Below are 17,428 nucleotides of genomic sequence, written 5' to 3'. Positions count from 1 at the left end.
CTCCCTGTCGCCTCGCGATCTCCGAGAGCCGCCGCGCTCCGCCAGACCCGCGCTTGTTGCCCACCCAGCGGTGGAGGCTGAGCGCGGCGCCCCGCGACCCCTCCCGGCTACTTCCCCGCTCCGCCCGGGCCTGCCGGCCCCGCCCCTCGGAGCAGCCCCGCTCCCGCCAGGCTCTATTCCGCTACCGCCGCCCCCGGGCCCCACCCACTCAGCCGAGGCCCCGCCTGGCTTATCTGAGGCCACGCCCACGCCCGCCACCGAGGCCACGCCCCCTGCTGACTCTTCGCCCCTCACCTCCAACCTCCTGCAGTTCTTCCCCGGAAGACCGAGCTGAAAATCCGGAAAAAGGATCGGTAAACGCCAATAGGCACATTGCGCTTGCGCATGGAGGGCCGGAAGTCAAGTCGGAGGCGGAGGTGATTCTGCTTCCGTTTCTGGTTTTGCTCCAGTGTTTGGGTTGTCTTCGCGGCCGCCCAAGATGAACCGATTCTTCGGGAAAGCGAAACCCAAGGCTCCGCCGCCCAGCTTGACTGACTGCATTGGCACGGTGGGCACTTAGACACGCATAACTAGGCTCAGGGACCCTGACACCCCCCAACCCCACCCACCCCCGGCTTCGGCGCCTACTCCTGGGTCCCGGACCCATTGCATCTCAGCTCTCTCCACCCCACTTTCTTTCCTGTTACCCAAGTCATTGCTGACTCCACAAACCAGGGACCCCTAACCCATCACTGTCTCGCCCTTCTTGCGCCCCACCCCTTCTGGTGCCCAGTGCCGCGTCCACTCGCTGTTTCCTTACCTCCTCACCCCTACCAGCCATAGGCCCACACAGCCTTCCCACCTCGTCCAGCCTGACCCGTAACTCCTCTTCCATCCCTCATCCCTCTCCCACGTCAGGGCCCTCGGCTTGATATCCTAGCTCAACATATTTGTACCCCAATCCTGGATCTCAGTAACACAAAATTCAGAACTCTGACCCCTGACATTAAGCCACCACCTTCTATCCAAGCGAATAGCATTAGATCTAAGCCCTAGCCGGGGTCCACTGGGCACTAACCCATTTCACACACCTCCTGCTTGAGCCCTCAGCCTGACGAGCCTCTGATTCTAGGGAAATCTACACTAAGCCCAGTGATTCTCAAATTCTTTTTCTGCTCAAGCACACTTGAGAGTGACCCTGGAATGTTAGAATTTAGGGGGTGGAGTATAGTTTATAAAAGCTCTCCAGTGTTTCTGGCTGAGAATCTCCCCACCACCAACAGTTAGGAATCACTGTTTTCCACCTTTCACCATATGCTCTTCTTCTTTTTTTTTTTTAATTAATTTATTTTATTTATTTATTTTTGGCTGCATTGGGTCTTCATTGCTGCACGTGGGCTTTCTCTAGTTGCAGCGAGCGGGGGCCACTCTTCATTTCCATGTGCAGGCTTCTCATTTCGGTGGCTTCTCTTGTTGCAGAGCACAGGCTCTAGGTGCACAGGCTTCAGAAGTTGTGTCATGCGGGCTCAGTAGTTGTGGCGCACGGGCTCCAGAGTGCAGGCTCAGTAGCTGTGGCGCACGGGCTTAGTTGCTCCGCAGCATGTGGGATCTTCCCAGACCAGGGATCGAAGCCGTGATCCCTGCATTGGCAGGCAGAATCTTAACCACTGCACCACCAGGGAAGTCCCTCTTCTTTATTTTTCCTTTCTTCCTCTATATTCATTCCTCTCCTGCCACTTTTCATGTAAATGTATTGCAATAACTACTACTGCCTTTGATGTTTTTCCCCTCAAGGTGGACAGCAGGGCAGAATCTATTGACAAGAAGATTTCTCGGCTGGATGCTGAACTAGTGAAGTATAAGGATCAGATCAAGAAGATGAGAGAGGGTCCTGCAAAGGTAAGGTAGGCAGCACCTGAAGAAGGTACTGTGACAGCCTAACTTGAGCACCTGTGGAAGTAGGGCCTGGTGGTAAGGGCTGGTGAGAGATGCAGAAGAGATGCTCACAGTCTAATAAGAAAACATACGTGAGGGTGTATCCTTCAGGGAGGAGAGTTAGCAGCCATATATGAGAGGAAGGCTGGGATTTGACCTGGTGGCAAGAAGATGCTGGTCACATGTCCAGAAGCATGTACGTGGGAACTAGCATATTCTACTGAGAAGGTGCTATATTCTACCTGGAGAGCTGGGCCTGCTCAGGAATAATGAGTTGCCAGGCTAGTCAAGTTAGGTAAGTATAATAGACTGGTTAAGGAGTGGCATGTTGGGGAAAAAGTACCAGTGTTCTATTAATAATACCATCACTACCTACTAGCTGTGACCTTTATAAAGTCCGTTAATTTTTTATTTTCCTCTTCTGTTGGGTAGAAACGTAGAGTTGTATATTTAAGTGCATGGACTGTGAATGTAGAACTGTCTTCTTTTTTCCCATCCCTGTAACTTATTAGACATTCAAGCTAGAGCAAGTTACTTAGCATCACTGAACCTCAGTTTTCCCATCTGTAAAATGGGGATGATATCTACTTTAAAGTGTGAGATTAAATGAGGTAATTCATGTGACCTACATAACACTGTGTCTAGTACATAGACACATTCAGTAAATGTTAGGTATTATTATCATCTGGGAAGTAATAATACCTGCTTTTCCTTCTTCATTGGAGGAGACAAATAAAATGATTTATAAAACAGTGTAGAAATGGAAGTGACAGGAGGATTTTCTCTGCCATCTTAGTTAGATGGCATGGAATGAAGAGCAACCAGAGGCAGGAAAGCCCATCTAGACTTGAGGAGATGAAAGCCTAAGCCATGGTGGTAGTCGTAAGAATGACGTGAGAGGAATCAATTTAAAAGTGAGTTCTGAAAATCTAAGATGGCAGTGCATGAAGACACAACAGAGAGAGGAAAGGTAAGGTTGGTGTAACAGTTCTCAACCTAGAGAAGTGAGAGACTGGCGGGGCCATTATTAGTCATTTCCAAGGTGAGAGCAGGCTGAGGAGTTTGGGCATGCTAAGTTTGAGTGGATAGCAGACTGTGCAAATTGGGAATCTCCCTAAGGCACCTAGATATACAAAATCGGCCCTCTTGGGGCTGGGAGTAGAGATAATATGCACTAGGAAAAGGAAATGTACTTCAGTACACTGAGATGTGGGATGCCAAGACTGAGACAAGCTGGGGCTTAAAGCCTGCTTGGGAAGTGAACAATCCAGGAGCCACTGTGTCTACTTTGAAGATGAGAGGAAGTAGGTATGTGAGGATATGGGAGATTTTTTTTTACCGTATGTATATTTTCTACTTCCTTTCATTAAAATCTGCTTTTCTCCCTAGAATATGGTCAAGCAGAAAGCCTTGCGGGTTCTAAAGCAAAAGCGGATGTAAGTTATAAGCATAACCTCCTTTCCTCTAGCAGGTTTAACCAAAAGGGAAATGGTCTTCCATTCCTCTAGGTTTTCATACCACTTTATAAGCATTCTTGAGTTAATTGCAAATTTCATTTACACGTACAGTTAGCTGGGTTTTTCTCCCCCTGCATGTTCAGCAACATCTGTTGCAGCACTGTCCATTTAAATAGAACTTTTTGCTTTGATGGGAGGTGTTTTGTATCTCTGCTCTTCAGTACAGTAGCTATTAGCCATGCGTGGCTATTGAGCACTTGAAATGTAGCTAGTGTGACTAAGGAACTCAAGTTTTAATTTTATTTAATTTTAACAATTTAAGTAGCCGTATGTGGCTAGTGGCTTCTGTATTGGACTGCCCAGATCTATAGAGTTTGATTCTCCCATTTATTTAATTAGAGTGTGCCTTTTTAATTTTTATTTGTTTGTCTGTAAAATTGGGAATCTTGAATATTTGTTCCCTCCCATCAGAAGATTTAACGGTCCTTAATTTGTTTTAGGTGACTGTGTCCCAGTGTTTGAGCAGAAGCCCAAGAGTATCTTTGGTACTTACCCTTGTGAGCTGATGAGACCCTCTGCAGGGTTATAGAGGTCAGATGTAATCAGCTAATAAAGAACCAGAAAAATTGTTGATATCTCTATTCCTATTTATAAACTAACTTTTTATAAGACATCAGACACCATCTTACTCCTTTTAGATTAGACAGAATTGGAAAAAGAAATTATACTGCCTGGAGTGGTGAGAGAGTGTGATAAAACTGTTACCTCTCTAATTGGTAGCATTGCAATTTTTAGGTAACTTTTTTTTTAATAAAAGGATATTATTCATTGTAGAAACTTGGCAAGTACATAAACATGAGTAGAAGAAAAGGAAATCTACCTAGATTCCTACTAGCAGAAATAACCACCTTTAAAATGCTAATTTCTTACAGTTTCTTTCTCTGCTTGTGCATACATGGTATGTGTGCATATGATTTTTTAGAAGATAACAAATGGCGTGTATATAGGTTATGCTTTTCCACTTAATGTTATATCATGAGTATTTTTGTCCTTCTAAATATTCTTTCCAAACAGTATACTTTTTAACGGGGTAATAATGTTCCACCACCATTTGCCTGCATCATTGACCATTTTTCTTCTGGTTGGATGGTTAGATGGTTTCGAATAGTGATATAAGTCTTTGAGGCAGTATTATAAGTTGATATAAAGCTTTATTTTAAAAAAACATGGAGTGCCAGGCATTATATTAGGTTGGATAGATTACCTATTTGTGGATACGAGATTAATAAAATATCATACCTGTCCTCAAGGAGTTCAGTCTACTGGAAAAACAGTTTCACTATATGTATGAAGAGCCTTAAAAACAGTCTTGCCCTTTCCCCCAAGAATTCCATTTCTGGGAATTTAGCATAGGAAATAATCTAAAACATTATAAAGACCTGTATTAAGACTTCTTAGCAATGTAGAAAGCAGCAGTAATAATAATAATGTTAAGTGGAAAATAGTGTTGTAACTAAAATATATACAGAGGAAAAAGACTGGAGGGACATCAAATCATGTTTGTGTTAGATTGATTAAATTGTTTTTCCCAATTTTTCTGTATATTTAATTTTTTAATGTTTGTTGTTTTTGTTTTTAAGAATATTCTCTTATTTTGTATTAGAGATACTTTCTTCCTGAGGATTTCTATCTGGCTCACATTTATCCTTCTCAATTGACTCTAAAAAGGTATGAGCAGCAGCGGGACAATCTTGCCCAACAGTCATTTAACATGGAACAAGCCAATTACACCATCCAGTCATTGAAGGACACCAAGACCACGGTACTCCCAAAACACCTTTGCCATGGTTTTATTTTATTTTTGTACTCTGTGCTCTTTTCCCATGGTTTTTAAAAGACAGTTTAACCAACACGGCTTCTTAAGACATGGTGTTTTCTCTTTCCTTTTTTTAGGTTGATGCTATGAAACTGGGTGTAAAGGAAATGAAGAAAGCATACAAGCAAGTGAAAATCGACCAGATTGAGGTGAGATGTGTACTGGTTTCCCCAAGAATATACACTTGTTTCTGAAAGAATCAAAATGATTGTGTATGTGATGGGAAGAGCACAGGAGAGGGATTGAATCTTGGGTTCTGCCATTTACTAATAGAGTAACTTTGGGAAAGGGTACCAGAGGTCTCACTTTCCTCATTGTTAAGCTAAGGATCCTAATACCACATACAGTTATAATTAGGATGAAATAAATGAGCTGGTGTATCTAAATGCACAATGCCTGGCACATAATAAGCACCCAGTGAATAATCACCCAGTTTCCTTTTACTTCTAACTCACTTAATGATTTTTAGTCTGTTGCCTCAGTTGTAAAGTAGTGATGTTGCTGCTCATCTCCCAGGATTGTCCCGAGTATAAAATGAGGACATACACATAAAGTGCTTAGCACGGTTCCTGGTGTAGAGTTGGTTCCCTCTTCTAGTAATTCTCTTTATATTTTTTTCCCCCAGTTTTATTGAGATATACTTAACATATAACATTGTGTAAGTTGAAGGTATACAACATGATGATTTGATACATATATATATATAGTGAAATGGTTACCACAATAAAGTTAGTTAACACCTTCATAACCTCACATAATTACTATTTTTTTGTGGTGAGAATATTTAAGGTTTACTTTCCTAGCAACTTGCAAGTATTGTTAAATATAGCCACCATGCTGTACTTTAGATCCCCAGAACTTGAGTCATCTTTTTTTTTAAAGGTTATATTCCATTTATAGTTATTATAAAACATTGACTGTATTCCTTGTGTTGTACAATATATCCTTGTAGCTTATGTATTTTATTTTATACATAGTAGTTTGTACCTCTTGATCCCCTACCCCCATTTCTTTAGTGGTTTTTTTTTTTTGGCTGCACTGGGTCTTAGTTGCAGCACACGGGATTTTCACTGCAGCATGCAGGCTTCTTAGTTGCTGCATACAGGCTTCTTAGTTGTGCCTGTGAACTCTTAGTTGTGGCATGCGGATTCTTAGTTGCGGCAGATGGGATCTAGTTCCCCGACCAGGGATCGAACCCTGGCCCCCTGCACTGGGAGCACAGAGTCTTACCCACTGGCCCACCATGGAAGTCCCTAGATTTTTAATAATAATGTCATTAGGTCCTTAAAATTAGCATTTCTTTTTGAGATCATGTTTTGGCTGGGGCATTGAGCCCTAAGAGTTTGGCTCCTCTCGCCTCTGTCAGTTGAACAGCGCAGATGGCAAACAGGGTTAGCGGAAGGAGTAGTGACTGGCCTGAGGAAAAGGCTTCCTTTCTGTGTATGTGATAGTTCTCTTTCCCTCTACCCGCTGAGTAGAATGTCTCTTTCTAAGAGGGCATGGACTCAGTTTTGTTCACTATTGTATCCCCAGTGCCCCAAACAATGCCTGTCCATAGTTGGTGCTCAGAAAGTATTTAATGATTGATGAACAAATGAACTAGAGGCCATTCATGGAGATAAAGCAGTTCTGCCCAGTTGAAGCATTATTTGTTGGTGGAATATTTACTATGTCCCCAGCATTTTACTGCTTCTGCAGACGTATTCTCTGGTAGGATAGTTCTGGTCTTTAGTAAGTGAAGGCATTCCTCCCATCTTGCTCTTTTCCAGCACCCCTCCTTATACTTCCCGGGACCCTCTTTCTAATCCTCCACACCGGTCTCTGCTTACAAGAATTTAGGCTTAGTGATATCTTCCAGGAGATTCACTGAGAAAAATGTTCTGAGTATGCTTGTCTTATTTGTATATTATTATTTGATAATAAAATACAATGAAACTGAATTTTATTTTCTGCTTTTCGGGTTCCTTATGTTTTAATTAGTGCTATTTAATGAACAAAATAGAAATTTGATCTTTCTGGTTTTTTGTATGTTTCTTCCTCTTTCACCTATGGTTGTCTGGCTCTCTCCACATCTAATTATCCTTCTCCTGTCACCTCATAGATTTGCCTGCATGACAGGTGGAAAGCCCCTTTCGTTGTAACTTTTTTTTTTTTTTTTTTAAATTCTAAATCCCAAATTTAATGATCACAAATTTACTTTTTTTTTTTTTTTTTTTTACTTTTTTTAAAAAAATTTATTTGTTTATTTATTTATGGCTGTGTTGGGTCTTCGTTTCTGTGCGAGGGCTTTCTTCTAGTTGCAGCAAGCGGGGGCCACTCCCCGTCGCGGTGCACAGGCCTCTCACTATCTTGGCCTCTCTTGTTGCGGAGCACAGGCTCCAGACGCACAGGCTCAGTAATTGTGGCTCACGGGCCCAGTCGCTCCACGGCATGTGGGATCTTCCCAGACCAGGGCTCGAACCCATGTGCCCTGCATTAGCAGGCAGATTCTCAACCACTGCACCACCAGGGAAGCCCCGTTGTAACTTTTTGATGTGTATGGGTACGTGTCTTTGGCTGGCCTAGATATTTTGAATTTCATTTGTTTTCCTAAAATACTTTACTTGTAAAACATTTTCACTGTTTTATAGTGCTCATTCAGAAAATTTGCCTCTATGTATGTATGTTCCCCTTTTTCTGTCTTTTTTGTGTCCCAGTTTCTGCACATCAAGTGTAGTGCTTATATTTGTTTTGTATTGATTTTGTTTGTTTTTCCAGAACTGAACCTGCTAATTCTTTGTGACGATTTTTTTTCTTTTCTGTGTCTATCCTAGAGTCTATTGCTAGGAATCCTATCCATAGATGATTTTGGCAGACTTGTCTTGACATGTAAAAGCATAATATAAGTTCAACTTGATTAGTTTACGTTATTTTTACTCTGTTTTTATTATTGTTTCAGCCAGTGCTTCTCTGTATAGCAGAATGTTACATATGTACAGTAGTTTGGCACTTGGAAATGCAGAAAAGCAAAGCATTTTCTTTTTTAAAAAGTGTTTTTCTCCACTTTATTTTATACCCTTTATATGGAAAAACAAACCTAATCTGGGGGCCAGGAAGGAGGTTTTAAATGTTTTGCATTGCTCTAGAAATTCTGAAGGATAAGTGGTGCTATTTGGACCCTCTGTGTTATCAACACTGGTCCATTCCCCTCTATGTGGAATTTTCAGTATATGAAAAACATATTGTTTTGCACATCCTTAACACAGTAGAAGATATATAGTATTAAGTGCTTAGTGTTTGACATGTATTATGACATATATTATTGCAATAAATCCTTATAATAACCCTATGAAGAATGACTATTAATAATCCCAATATGGTACTGGCACAAAAACAGAAACATAGATCAATGGAACAAGATAGAAAGCCCAGAGATAAACCCACGCACCTATGGTCAACTTATCTATGACAAAGGAGGCAAAGATATACAATGGAGAAAAGACAGTCTCTTCAATAAGTGGTGCTGGGAAAACTGGACAGCTACATGTAAAAGAATGAAATTAGAATACTCTCCAACACTATACACAAAAATAACCTCAAAATGGATTCGAGACCTAAATGTAAGACTGGACACTATAAAACTCTTAGAGGAAAACATAGGAAGAACACTCTTTGACATAAATCACAGCAAGATCTTTTTTGATCCACCTCCTAGAGTAATGGAAATAAAAACAAAAATAAACAAATGGGACCTAATGAAACTTCAAAGCTTTTGCACAGCAAAGGAAACTATAAACAAGATGAAAAGACAACCCTCAGAATGGGAGAAAATATTTACAAACCAATCAATGGACAAAGAATGAATTTCCAAAATATATAAACAGCTCATGCAGCTCAATATTAAAAAAACAAACAACCCAATCATAAAATGGGCAGAGACCTAGATAGACATTTCTGCAAAGAAGACATACAGATGGCCAAGAAGCACATGAAAAGATGCTCAACATCACTAATTATTAGAGAAATGCAAATCAAAACTACAATGAGGTATTACCTCACACCACTTAGAATGGGCATCATCAGAAAATCTACAAACAACAAATGCTGGAGAGGGTGTGGAGAAAAGGGAACCCTCTTGCACTGCTGGTGGGAATGTAAATTGATACAGCCACTATGGAGAATAGTATGGAGGTTCCTTAAAAAACTAAAAATAGCATTACCATATGACCCAGCAGTCCCACTACTGGGCATATACCCAGAGAAAACCATAATTCAGAAAGACACATGCACCCGAATGTTCATTGCAGCACTATTTACAATAGCCAGGTCATGGAAGCAACCTAAATGCCCATCAACAGATGAATGGATAAAGAAAATGTGGTACATATATACAATGGAATATTGCTCAGCCATAAAAAGGAACAAAATTGAGTCATTTGTTGAGACGTGGATGGATCTAGAGACTGTCATACAGAGTGAAGTAGGTCAGAAAGAGAAAGACAAATATCGTATGTTAGCGCATGTATGTGGAACCTAGAAAAATGGTACAGATGAACCGGGTTGCAGGGCAGAAGTTGAGACACGGATGTAGAGAACAAACGTATGGACACCAAGGGGGGAAAACTGGGGTGGGGTGGGGATGGTGGTGTGCTGAATTGGGCGATTGGGATTGACATGTATAAAGTGATGTGTATAAAATTGGTGACTGATTTAAAAAAATAATAAAAAAGAAATAATCCCACTTTACAGAGGAGGAAATTAAGGCTAAGACACATTACTTTTCATTGAGTAATGGCCAAATTTTAGCTTGGATTTGTTTGACTCCAGAGTCTGCTCTTCTAACCATTATACTAACTGCCCTTTATTATGCTATAGCACTTCTCAGATTGGTTTTACATTATTTCTGGCCTTGTAATAGTCTCCCAGTTAAGTACAAATAGATAATTCCCAGAAGATTTATGCCCTCAGTCAATTTTTTTCACCAGCCTGGTCTCAGGTATCAAGCCTATCCTGATTACATTTCTGTTTCCCCATCCGGGGTGGGCCCAGTACAACTTTTTTGTACTACCCAGTTGTTTCTGCTACTGCTTCCTTTCCCTGTACAGCATAGTCAGTTTTTGGCTGACTCAAGAAGAGTACTTTGTTTGTCTCAATTACGTCTTTTTCTCTATTAACTAGAAAAATTTTGATAGTGTAAATGTTGCTTGATTTCACGTTTCAAGCAAACTTTCTGTAATGAGAGAGCTGATTGGGCATCTGTTATTGCAATAGAAGTTTGGATTTCCGTGAAGCACCTTAAATTCAAATGCAATATTACCAATTCTATACTTTATTTTTAAGTTTACATTTTACCACCAAAAATAGGAAGATTATGTGGGCCATTGCTCGTTTCTGAGATTCAGGCGAGAGAATAGGGACAGGGGGTAGTTAGAGAAAAATGGTAAGAAATGAATAAAAATCCTGTCATATATTTTTGTAGGATCTACAAGACCAGCTAGAAGATATGATGGAAGATGCAAATGAAATCCAAGAAGCACTGAGTCGTAGTTACGGCACCCCAGAAATAGATGAAGATGACCTAGAAGCAGGTAAGTTATAGGAAAAGCAATGTATATGTAGCTTTAGCATCTGAGAGGAGCAAGTGCCTGGGACCTTTTCTCCCAAATGTTAGAGAAAATTTCTGCAGCAGTTCCCTGAGACTTTATGGTATAGTCTCTGGGCAAAGAGCTTGAGTGGCATCCATATCAGACTTGCATACCCCACCAACTCTGGGATGGACAAGCTCTGAAGGAATGTCTAGGCAAAGGCCTCTGCTGACCTGGTGCTTGGTATCCAAACACTGCCATTCCCTGCCATTTTCCTTTTGATTTTTTTTCTCTTTATTCTCCTGCTGGAGTCCTCTCCCTCAGAACAGTCAAGCAGATCAAGAAACAGTAGTTGGCAAATACTTAGTGTGCAGCTACTATATGCCAGGCACTGTATTAGATGCTGGGGATTCACCCTTGAAGAAAACAAACACAATCTCTGCATTTATGAAGCTTCTCCTCTAGCAGGGGTAAGAAACTGCTTGTTTCAAGTAATTCATTAATTATAAGAGCACAAACTGTTGGGAAGGAGAAGTATGGGGTACCATAGGAGCACATAGCCAGTGAATCTAACCTATTTGGGAGTCAGTGACAGGCATTGCACCTGAAGGATGAGCAGAGGGTAGCAAGACAAAATGGAAGGGGTTGTTAAGTGGCCTCACAGAGAGTTGTTTAGAAACTGTTCCTGTAGTCCATTTAAGAAATTTTGGTGGCTGAGACTATGGTGGTGGTAGCAAAAACAGAGATAAGTGGACATATTGAAGAAATTTTAGGAGGTTGAATGGACAAGACCTAATGATTGATTGGGTGTGGAGAGAGAGGGAGGTGTCAGAGGTGTTTGTCAATTTCTAGCATGAGCAACTGGGTAGATGGCAGGACCACCCCACACTGGGTTTTCTGTTGCATGATTCCCCTGTCCCATTACTACTTCTTCTTTCTCTCCATGTTCTGTTTTGCCTAGAACCTTTTTTCCCCCGTTTATTTCTTTATTTTCTTATTTCTCATCTTTAGTTTCCTCTGATGAGTCTACCTGCTGCTGCCATTTCCCCTGGTCACTTCCAACTCACTTTGCCATAGACTTATTTTTAAAGCCTGATCTCATGTAATGGTCACTCACTATACAACAGTCTCATACCTCCTTTCACTGCCGGCTTTCAAGTTCATCAATAAATGGGAGAGGATTTTTTACATTTGTTATCATCAGGATTTTCTAATTTGAATTGGCCAACCGATAACTATAGAGTCTTCTCATGAAGACTGGGCCTTATAAACCTGTGGGGAATGGTTTTGTTTGTTTGTTTGTTTTATTTTAATTTTTGTTTTTCATGGATTTTTACCACACCAGTTCCCTTGAAAATTTCTTACAATGGCCATCTTTTATTTTGAAAATAGAAATTCATAATCCCTTCTCTTTGTTTCTAAGTTTTCATCTTATTTTGCAAATAATTTGGCCAACTTTCTTAACATTAGCTGCCAATTTTCTTGCGTACATTTTTTTGAAATATTGACTATTTCAATCTCAGAGTTGGATGCACTGGGCGATGAGCTTCTGGCTGATGAAGACAGTTCTTATTTGGATGAAGCAGCAGCTGCACCTGCAATTCCAGAAGGTGTTCCCACTGACACAAAGAATAAGGTGAAAGCTTTTTCTGTTTTATTTTCTATGCAAAATGGTCTGGGAATCTAAAAGGTATTCTTAAGTAAGAATAAGGTGAAATCTTTTTCTGTTTTATTTTCTATGCAAAATGGTCTGGGAATCTAAAAGGTATTCTTAAGTAAGAGCAAGGAAAGACTGTCATTACTTTGGGAACCCTTGAAAGCCCAGTTTTCCCACATTGGATTGTGGATAGGCTACATAAATAGCGTCACTGAGGCCCAGGGATGGTTTTATTCAATGACAATTTGTATAGTATACATAATCACTTTTGTGAGCTTGGACTGGGTGCTATTGGGTTTTAGACATTTCCTGGGAAAGCAGCAGCAACATATGCATGAACCATGCGGGGTGGCAGCATAAAATAAAGGTCCACTCCAGACATGATGATCAATAATAGGGTGGATTTTTTTTTTGAACTAGGGATTCATAATTTAAGTATAAAATTTAATGTAGAAAGATTCTACTTCAACAAGGAAAAAGAATCAGGACACCTGGGTGTAAGCTTGAGATTGAAACCACTAACTGTGAGACCTTGGCAAATCACTTAGCTGTTTTGAACTTTTCTGTTCCTTGCATCTATAAAATGCAGATTATCTCACATAATTGTTGTGTAGATCAAATTAGATCTTGTATGTAAAAGGACTTTGCGAACTTAAAGCCCTGTTCAAATCTACATGCTTGTCGTTATAAATAGATAAAATTTGCTGCTTATAAAATCCTGTTTACCCCATCTGAGTTTCTGGTATCACATGTCATTTTTTCTATTGCCAGTGGCCATTTACAGTCCTGGTGTTTACCTACTCCCAACATGCACATTGAGGTGCACAGTATAGTTGACAGAATCCTAGAGTGGGAGCCAGTCTCAGGTCTGCCTTTATTCACTGTGTGACTTTGAGCAAATTAGAAGTTCATATCTTCTCTCTGAACCTCATGTTTTTCCTACCTGTGCAATGTGGGGAACAAACAGGTGGGAAAGTAGGTAATTTCTCAGGTCCCTTATAACTGAATTTTTTTTTTAATATTTATTTATTTGGTTGCGTTGTGTCTTAGTTGCGGCAAGTGGGCTCCTTAGTTGCGGCTCGCCAGCTCCTTAGTTGTGGCATGCGAACTCTTAGTTGCAGCATGCGTGTGGGATCTAGTTCCCAGACCAGGGATCAAACCCGAGCCCCCTGCATTGGGAGTGAGGAGTCCTAACCACCGCGCCACCAGGGAAGTCCCCCTTATAACTGGTTTTGATGAATGTGTGTGTTCCCCTACCTTACCCCTCCCCCCTGCTTACTTGAGCCTGGGGTCGTCTTACCTTTCTCTACTACCCAGGCCACCCTCACCACTTCAAGGCACCAGGTGCATAGGTTGCTTTTTCTCAGCATACCTAAAATCATTTTTATTAACACTACCATAGCCCATCTTTTCAAATCCTTGGTAACAGGTCCCTGAAGGATGTGTGTTATTTCCACTTTTAGAAGGTCACAGATTCCTGACTTAAATGTGCTGTTGAGGTATGGTTTCTGAATTGATAGTGGTGTCACTGCCTATAAGTTTGTAGTAAAGTGTGATATGGAAGTGACTGCCTGTCCCAGGGCACCGCTCCTTCAAGGATTGATGAGGCGGGCTTCCCTGGTGGTACAGTGGTTAAGAATCCGCCTGCCAATGCAGGGGACACAGGTTCGAGCCCTGGTCCGGGAAGATCCCACGTGCCGCGGAGCAACTAAGCCCGTGCGCCACAACTACTGAGCCTGCTCTCTGGGGCCCACGAGCCACAACTACTGAAGCCCGTGCGCCTAGAGCCCATGCTCCACAACAAGAAAAGCCACTGCAGTGAGAAGCCCACGCACCGCAACGAAGAGTAGCCCCCGCTCTCCGCAACTAGAGAAAAGCCTGCGTGCAGCAACAAAGACCCAGCACAGCCAAAACTAAATAAATAAATAAATAATTTAAAATAATTAAAGAAAGAAAAGGATTGATGAGGCTACAAAAGGTATTGGTTCACTTTGGAATTAGAGTGAAAGTGGGAATCTGGAGGCAAGCACTCACTCCTCTGCCTTCACTCCTGGACATTCCCAGCCCCCTTTTCCCCTTTCTAGGTTTACTCTTAGGTTTCTCTTTCTCTCTGTACTCTTCCCTTACTCTGCAAAGAGTCATCCCTTTTGATCCCTTCCACTTCTTTTCCTGGTTTATCACTTCCCCTTTTACCTTTCATAAAACAGCTTGTTCTCATCTTATCAGTGGGATTTTTGTTTTCATTGATTAAACACTTGGAAATGAGTTTTGACTACTAAATATTTGTAATCTTTTTCTTTTTTTATCAGTTGGAAAATAGTGGCACTAAACATTTCTTCCTTTTCACAGGATGGAGTCTTGGTGGATGAATTCGGATTGCCACAGATCCCTGCTTCATAGACTTGCATCATTCAAGTACATCATGTAAAATAAACACATATTCTGGGACTAGGAAATATTTATCTTTCCAAGTTTGCCATAACAGATTTAGGTTTCTTTCCTTTCTGTGGAGGAAAAGTTAATTACATAGCTTTCATTTTTTTTCCGTTAAGAGACTCATTGCTTGAAGGAAGCTTTCTTCATACTAAATTTTTATTCCTTTTCTCTTATGAAAGACTAACTTACTTAAAATTATCATTGGGTGTGTATAACTTCATTCCTTAATAATAATTTTGAGATAAAACCAAGGAAATGGGAATCTTTAAGTTCTATGACAGCATATCTCCACAATCTCAAATTGACCCGATAAATTGATGACAAAGACGAGATTAGTGGGACTGTCCATATTATGATTCAAAACCATTTTCTCTTGTGGTATTATAGGTTGGTTAAAGTGATGGCCTTTTTTGGTGAGTTTTGTTGTGTCTTGTGAGTAAATCTTTACTGTGTCCAATATTGGAATGGAATTATCACTACTGTATCATGGGTGGCTATTTTGATTCTGTGGTTCATTCAATATTACAGTGGACTTGTAATCAATAATGAATATTTCTTGATATTTAATGTATAGGACATTTATTTATACTCAATAAATATTTTTCAAAAGGATATAATTTTAATAGTATTACCTCAGCCTGAAACTTCCACTACAGAAACCAAAGTTAATGTAATTTTAATGTCGACTCAGCCTAAACACTCCACTACAGAAATCGAATTTAACTGGCAGCATTGTGGTATAGTGGAAAGAGCAAGGAGCAATCCAGGCTTGGGCCCTGGGTCTGCATCTAATAACTACTAAGTAGCCCACTCACACCTCTAAATTTTTATTTCCTTACTAGTAAAATCATGCTTCCCTCACAAGCTTTTGTGAGGAATAATTGATTGTCTTGAGTACTTTGTTAACTGCCACATCTCATATGAGGGATTATTAACAATTAAAAATCTGGGGTTGGGAGTTCTCTGGCAGTCCAGTGGTTAGCACTCGGCACTTTCACTGCCATGGCCTCGGGTTCAGTCCCGGGTCGGGGCACTAAGGTCCTGCAAGCTGCGCAGCTCGGCAAAAAAAAAAAAAAAAATGGACTTTATTCCCTTCTTGGGAGGTGCCTGGAGTGCTACAGCAAGTCCAAATTCCTGCTAGATTTCAGGGTCTTTAATGATCCATCCTCCCTTCTGCCCCCCTCACTGGCTGCCTCACAGTGTCACATGCACCAGCCTTTCATGTGTCAGCAGATCAATCCAGTAAACATTTATTGAATGCCAGCCCTGTAGAGTCTCTATACCAACCCAGGGGATACCAAGAACAATCACAACTCCTCTCTTCAAAACTTCACTGTCTAGTTATAGGTGAGGATGAGACACGGATGTAACCCTCTCCCACCCCCACTAACCTCACCCTTGAAGAAGCCTTCCAGTGGAGCAAACATTACACTATTCATCATTACCTTCTTGAAACCTTCCTTGGCTTCCTTACAAGTTCTCACTCAGCCCTTTTAATATTTCTTCCATTATAGTTCCAATCTGGGATGACTTCTTACCCTTCATACTTTCCTTGAGATAACTCACACCCATGATTTTAACTATTACCTATGAACTAATGCCTCAAAATAACTGTTACTAGCCCAGACCTCTTTCCTTATTCTTATTTTCAGTTCTGGGTATTCCAAATTAAATGCCCCACCACTACCTAAAATCTAACATCCAAATTAAGCTCATTACCCTGAGCTTCACACTCAACCAACGTTCCTGCTTTATTTCTTATCTTGCCAGTGTTAAATCAGTGACCCATATATTGCCAGTTTTAGTGGGTGATATTTAGTGCTCCAGCTAGACCTCTTTAGTACATTGGATACCAGTGAACAATCATTCTACCAGTCTCTCTTCCCTTGGCTTTTGTGATGGTACTCTGTGGTTCTTCTATTCTTCTGACTATTCCCTCCAAGATTCCTTTCTGAAATTCTTATCTCTCCAACCCTATAATGTTGGTGTTCCTCAGGAGTCCAGCCTTTATCCACAGTACTTCTTTCTCTGCTCACTTATATTTAATAATCTCAGCTATTCTCGTGCCTTTAACTGCTGACTTCTAAGTCTATACTTGTATCCCTGGTCTTGCCACTGAGTTTCAGAATCCTGTTTATATCCACGCGTTGCCTAAGAGTAATCTGGATGTTCCAGAAGCCCACAAACACTTCACATTCAAATGGCCAAGACAGCTATTATCTTTCCCCCAGACCTAACCTCCTGTTTTCCCTGCCTCAGCTAATGGAACCATTATCCTCCATCATTCAAAACAGAAAGCTCTTGAGTTGTCCTTGATGCCTACATTTTGCCTCATCCTACACATTCAATTAATCATTAAACCCTGCTTTTAACCCCTACGTGTTTCTCAAATCCAGCCCCTCCTTTTCTCTTTTCAGCTCTCTTTGGCTTGGACATCCCTCACATAGCCTTTGTGAATAAATGACCTGCTTTCCCTTCTTGCATAAAGTCCTGGTTCGCTGACACCTCCAGCAGGGCTTAAAAA

General features: G+C 41.0%; 1 protein-coding gene across 1 annotated transcript; it reads left to right on the top strand.

Annotated features, from left to right (window-relative positions):
• The first annotated feature begins 411 nt into the window (after nt 1–411).
• On the top strand, nt 412–15,521 carry CHMP5 (charged multivesicular body protein 5). The gene is made up of 8 exons (XM_059924600.1): nt 412–547; nt 1,774–1,878; nt 3,304–3,350; nt 5,100–5,193; nt 5,325–5,396; nt 10,706–10,814; nt 12,335–12,447; nt 14,818–15,521. Exons 1-8 carry the CDS (start codon nt 479–481, stop codon nt 14,866–14,868), a joined length of 660 nt encoding a protein of 219 aa, XP_059780583.1. The 5' UTR covers nt 412–478; the 3' UTR covers nt 14,869–15,521.
• The last annotated feature ends 1,907 nt before the right edge of the window (nt 15,522–17,428 follow it).

The sequence above is a fragment of the Balaenoptera ricei genome, chromosome 6 (genome assembly GCF_028023285.1).
Source record: "Balaenoptera ricei isolate mBalRic1 chromosome 6, mBalRic1.hap2, whole genome shotgun sequence".
Classification (NCBI taxonomy): Eukaryota; Metazoa; Chordata; class Mammalia; order Artiodactyla; family Balaenopteridae; genus Balaenoptera; species Balaenoptera ricei.
The sequence above is the reverse complement of the archived record's forward strand: the minus strand, read 5'-3'. Positions and strand labels throughout refer to the sequence as shown.

Excerpts from the sequence above, each read along its gene's own strand:
- CHMP5 (XM_059924600.1), top strand. The coding sequence starts at position 479 with ATGAACCGATTCTTCGGGAAAGCGAAACCCAAGGCTCCGCCGCCCAGC. Across the intron at positions 548-1,773 it reads TGACTGACTGCATTGGCACG|GTGGACAGCAGGGCAGAATC; the intron begins GTGGGCACTTAG and ends TTTCCCCTCAAG. Across the intron at positions 10,815-12,334 it reads TGAAGATGACCTAGAAGCAG|AGTTGGATGCACTGGGCGAT; the intron begins GTAAGTTATAGG and ends TTTCAATCTCAG.